The sequence below is a fragment of the Malaya genurostris genome, chromosome 2 (assembly GCF_030247185.1).
Source record: "Malaya genurostris strain Urasoe2022 chromosome 2, Malgen_1.1, whole genome shotgun sequence".
Classification (NCBI taxonomy): domain Eukaryota; kingdom Metazoa; phylum Arthropoda; class Insecta; order Diptera; family Culicidae; genus Malaya; species Malaya genurostris.
In genome coordinates, this window is record NC_080571.1 from 209,005,889 (window position 1) to 209,011,470 (window position 5,582).

General features: G+C 38.7%; 1 protein-coding gene across 1 annotated transcript; it reads left to right on the forward strand.

Moving 5' to 3' along the window:
• The first annotated feature begins 772 nt into the window (after positions 1-772).
• LOC131427315 (DNA-directed RNA polymerase, mitochondrial) lies at positions 773-5,582 on the forward strand. The gene is made up of 6 exons (XM_058590387.1): positions 773-1,054; positions 1,233-1,361; positions 1,473-2,659; positions 2,777-5,017; positions 5,081-5,172; positions 5,240-5,582. The coding sequence occupies exons 1-6, from the start codon at positions 883-885 to the stop codon at positions 5,367-5,369; spliced, it is 3,951 nt and encodes a 1,316-aa protein (XP_058446370.1). The 5' UTR covers positions 773-882; the 3' UTR covers positions 5,370-5,582.

Genomic DNA, 5,582 nt, shown 5'->3' on the forward strand with positions numbered 1-5,582 from the left:
TTTAATACAGATTTATACAGCTCTCACAAAAAGTAATAAAGAAAACATTAATTTTTTACTTTTTCTTTATTAACGACTAAGTATAGTAGTCAATAATCCTTTTTTTGTTTTGCGATACTCACCTAACCGGAGACCATTTTTGAAGAAACAGAAATTGAAAACTATAGAATGATAGTACTCAAGGGAGAGCAAGGATGTGAATATATAGAACGGAAAGGTGAGACTTTTCTTTTTAGTAACTGAACTTTTACCTTCTACCAGAAGAGTCGGGCTTAGGCATCTGAACAATGCGAATCGCACGAGTCTCTGGTATGTCGGAAAGTAGTGATGAAGCTCTTTTACCATTTACTGAAAGTTGTATGACCCGACTCGACGTTGCATTTTGGGCGTTGAATTTCATGTCAAATTATGAAGTCAACATTTTTAAACTAGATAAATATATGGAATTACAATTCAATTGTGGATAAAATAAATTTAAAAAAATGAAATTTCGTCGTTGAATATTCTTGTGAGCGCTGAATGACTGATTGAATCTACCATCCTACAACCACAATCTATTGGAATAACATCTTTTAGCGTCATTTTGTTGTAAGATTTTAATTAAATAAGTGAATACAGATTAATACAGATTTTTTATGTAAAGTAATACAGATTTTCTATGAAAATATCTGGCATCTCTGTATCAAACTCTCTTCTTACCCCCTGCAACATGAGATAACACCAACACACGCTCGTTTCGTTACTGTCAGTTTTTACTTCTTCTATACATTTTCGCCTTATAGCTCGTTCTTGTTTTCGTTATTTCATTGATAAAAATGTGCTCGCTATTGTTATCCACTGAAACCGTTTTCGATTTTTGACTTCTTAAAGTGGTGCTGAAAAATGTACAGAATCCTTGGTTTCAAAGGATTTTTTAGAAATAAGAATAAATTACTTCGCATCAAAGGAATTGGTGCTCAACTCAGTTCGGGTCAGATTTGCTGCCAGAAATTTTCTCATTTATGTAACCATCACAACGCAGTAATATTGCAGAAACTTCCGCTGTGCTCAAACGGTAAGTTTTTGGTTGCTTCAAACATAACAGCAGTAATTTGATTCGGACCGAAATGAATTTTATCGATAACGATAATACCATTTTGTAATAAGTGCGCAGTATTTGTGGATCTTGAAAAATCAGGTTATGCTAAGTAGACCGCTACCGCTTTTGTAAACAAACATTGTTTCATTCACAGAAATCCTTACAACCAAAGCTGATATCAATCGGGGACATTCTACGACTACTTCTCTTGAAATGCTGGATACCATTAAAAAGAAAAAACGCAAAAAGTCACAATCTAGAAAGTTTGCCGAACTTTTAACAGGTAATATTCAACCCTGGTACAGCAGGATTACATTCTTGCTAAAATTGCAAACAAAACGAGACGTTGAATTCATTCGTAGACTTTTCAATAATTTCTTTTTCTCTTTTGTAGTCAATAATACATCCACGAAACATACAAAAGCTTCTGTCCACCAGTTGAAAGCCCAAAAATTATCAGATTTCATAAATGATCACATATCGCACGAATTGATTGCTTCGAAAGACAAAATGAGTAACGTTTTAGCACACGGGACAGATATCACGAGCCATAATTTCGAACAAACACCTGTTATTTTCATTGGAGAAAACATGCAGGAAATGAATCTCTCCAATGAAACTTTGGCTGAGATTCTTGAAAGCTATCAAGTTTTGAAAGAACTTCATAGTAAGAAACCTCAGAGTGCAGGCAGCGCTGAAAATACGATAGAAGAAGAGCTCTTGGGAACAAGCGAAATTTTGGTGGAAGAAGAAATAATAGACGTACCAGTTGTCTCGAAAAAGAGTAAAACGCAAAAGAAAAGAACCAGAAAACCCAAAATCAAAAATCCAGATGAGAAGCCAAGCAAAGGGATTTCAAAATATGAAAATACCTCACAAGAAATGTTAGCCCGCCAGAAAAGTTTTCACTTGACGTTGTCTGCTTATTTGGATATTTGCCTTACAAGTGGAATGATCAATCGTGCCTATGCAACAGTTATGAATTACAGATGCAAACGAAAAATGAGCATCGATATTTACAACAAACTTCTTCACGGCTACGCAGAAAATGGCAACATCCTAAAATTGAAAGACATTTTAAGGATCGTAAAAGAAGATGGCATTGAACCGACTCCGCAAACTTATGCCGCTATTTTTGAGTGCCTTGGTCGCTTGGAAACAACTACAGAACTTAAAGACGAAGCCAGTGCATACTTGTTGGAAGCGAACACCAAAGGTATCGAAATGAACGATGTACTCGATCACAGTAAATTTACGACTGATCAACGCGAGATAGTTCTTAGCTTGCTTCGTGAAATAGACCCCGATTTTCATCCACATTACACACCACCGATGTTAAATTACGATAACCATTTACTAAATCCACTCAATGAACATGTAAAACCAATAGGTAATACGGAAACAGCAAACAACGTAGATAGTTCGGTAAACGGATTCGAAATTATGCACTCAAAGGTTGGATTTTCGAAAGATCAGTTAGATCAGTTCGCCAGAGAACAGTTTGAAATGGAGTTGAAAGGGCATTTAACGGTGAAAAGTATCCAAAAGTTTCCTGAACCGAATGAAGCTGTTAAGAAATATGTGAGTATTTCATAGACAAACTACTCAGCATGTACATTTTTTTCATACTGATTTTTTGTAAAAATTGAAAAAGATTGAAAATTGGTCACGTTTCACAGTTGCATACCTTTGTTTCAGCGCAATGAACTGGAAGAACTTCGTAAAACTTGGAGTAAACAAATATCGAAGGCTTTTCATCGCGATGTGAACTCATTGAAGGCAGCTACAGAAACAAAATCAAACAGATCGATTAACCTGTTTCCATATTTGAAAGCTCTCACTGTGGCACAATATACGGATATACTTCTGAATGAGGCTCAACAGTTGATTGAGGGATCCGACACGTTTAGCGTCGGTGTCGCACATCTCTACCGAGATCTCGGCAATCAGGTAGAGGCGCGCTATCATATAGAGCAAAAGCGTATGAACGGCGTATTGGATAAAACGTGTGAGGTTTACAACTTGTACTGTGACACATTGGCGAAAGGAAACAGCAGCGATAATCCGCGGCAACTCTGGCAACGTTTAGTTCACGAGTGCCGACAAGATGGGCCAAGCATGGACATAGCAAGTATTGCCTGGCCAAGAGCTGCCGTTTTTGGGGTCGGCAAATTTCTGTACAATATCATGAAAAACGATCTTAAGATCAATGTAAATGCCATGGCACCGGGAAATCGTTCAGCAAGACTAGCACCCGCATTCTATTCACTGTATCGTTATGAAGTGAAAAGTGCAAAGGAACAGATCAAGCCACATCCAGTGTTAGTCAAACTACATCGGAAATCACAACAGGATACCTTGAACTTCCCTATTAGTTTTGTTCCGATGGTGTGCCCACCTCAGCCGTGGACAACAGCTGTTAATGGCGGATATTTAATGGCAAAATCAGAACTAATTCGGCTTCCACAGCAAGCACACCAACAAACTGAGAGAATCAATGAAGCGAAACCCTCGGATATATATCCCACATTAGATTCACTCAATCAGCTAGGCTCAGTTCCTTGGACAATAAACGAAAAAGTACTGGATGTAGTTTTGGAGATTTTCAACAGTGGCGGTAATGCTAAGCTTGATGTTCCAGAGCCTCCCAGTTCATTACCACCAATAGTCGAAAATAAACCTCGCAGTGAAATGACAAACTACGATCGGTTTAATATGATGCGAATGAAAATGAACCATCGGCGGAAACAAGGTGACATGTACAGCTTGTGGTGTGACGCCTTGTACAGACTTTCGCTCGCTAATCACTTCAGGAAAAAAGTTTTTTGGTTGCCACAAAATATCGACTTTCGAGGTCGTGTTTATCCGATACCGCCACATCTAAACCATCTAGGGCACGATCTCGCTCGTTGCCTTATGGTGTTTCATCAGAAAAAGCCCTTAGGCCCAGATGGTTACAACTGGCTCAAGCTGCATTGTATCAATTTAACTGGTTTGAAAAAGCGAGAATCAATTCAAGATCGTCTGCTCTACGCTGAAGAAATAATGGATGATATTCTGGATTCCGCCGATAGACCATTAACGGGTCGCATGTGGTGGAGTAAATCGGATGAACCCTGGCAAACTTTGGCATGTTGTATGGAAATCGCTAAAGTTTCACGGTGTCCCAATCCTAGCGAATATCAGAGCGGCTTTCCCATTCATCAAGACGGTTCATGTAATGGACTTCAGCACTATGCAGCGCTCGGACGAGACACTCCGGGTGCCATCAGTGTAAATCTATCCACGTCGGACGTTCCTCAAGATGTGTACAGTGCAGTGGCCGCTTTGGTTGAAGAGAATCGAGCCAAAGATGCAAGCAATAATGTCAAGGTAGCTCAAGTACTTGAAGGTTTTATAAAGCGAAAAGTGATCAAACAGACTGTGATGACGACCGTGTATGGTGTTACTCGATTTGGTGCTCGAAAACAAATAGCACGACAGCTGGAATATATTGATGAATTTCCCAAGGATTATGTTTGGCCTGCATCCAGTTATCTCACTATCAAAACATTCAATGCACTTAGCGAAATGTTTACCTCAGCAAAAGAAATTCAAGATTGGTTCACCGATTGTGCACGACTAATTTCCGCTGTGCGATCACAAAACGTAGAATGGATCACTCCCCTCGGACTCCCTATAGTACAACCTTACAATCGTGCAGACAAATCTTTTCACAATAAATCGAAATCGAAACTTCCCGAACACTTTGCAATGGATTTGTACGAAAAACCGAACATTATGAAGCAAAAAAATGCATTCCCTCCTAACTTTGTACATTCACTTGACTCCAGCCACATGATGCTGACTTCACTGTACTGTGAGCGTGCCGGACTAACGTTTATATCCGTACACGACTGTTACTGGACACATCCTTGTACGGTAGCTACAATGAACAAGGTTAGTTTTCTGCATAAACTGTAGTCAATAAATTCGCGAATAACTGATTTTCATTTCTTTCAGATTTGTCGTGACCAGTTTGTTGCTTTGCACTCCAATCCTATACTAGAAGATCTCTCCAAATTTCTAAAGCAGAAGTACAGCTACGATGAACGGTAAATACCGAAGGGATATGGATGATTTTACAAATGAAATTAACGGTTATTTTTTTGGTCTTTACAGTGAAATCACTGATGATGGTTCAGTAATTGATCTAACCAAACGTAAACTGAACCTTATTCTACAGCAATACCCAAACAAGGGGGATTTTGACCTGCGACAAGTGTTAAACTCAGTTTACTTCTTCAGCTAAAACAGTTCTGGCCAAACAATCGATCTAGTCATGAAGGATTGTAGTACAAGCGCAGGAGAAAAATCCCTAAAGAAACAGTTCACATATTGTGATAAACAATAAACAGTCAGTCGTGTAGAAAACATGTGAATTTTAAGCAGTCCCGATTTATTCGCAATTTAGCAAGCGCTCCCTTTTACAAATTCAGTGAATAAAACAGTCAGTTTTCTGAAA

Bases quoted from the DNA above. Each gene is read 5' to 3' on its own strand.
- LOC131427315 (XM_058590387.1), top strand. From the start codon at position 883: ATGTACAGAATCCTTGGTTTCAAAGGATTTTTTAGAAATAAGAATAAA. The intron at 1,362-1,472 runs GTAATATTCAAC...TCTCTTTTGTAG, and splicing joins GTTTGCCGAACTTTTAACAG to TCAATAATACATCCACGAAA. The intron at 5,173-5,239 runs GTAAATACCGAA...TGGTCTTTACAG, and splicing joins AAGTACAGCTACGATGAACG to TGAAATCACTGATGATGGTT.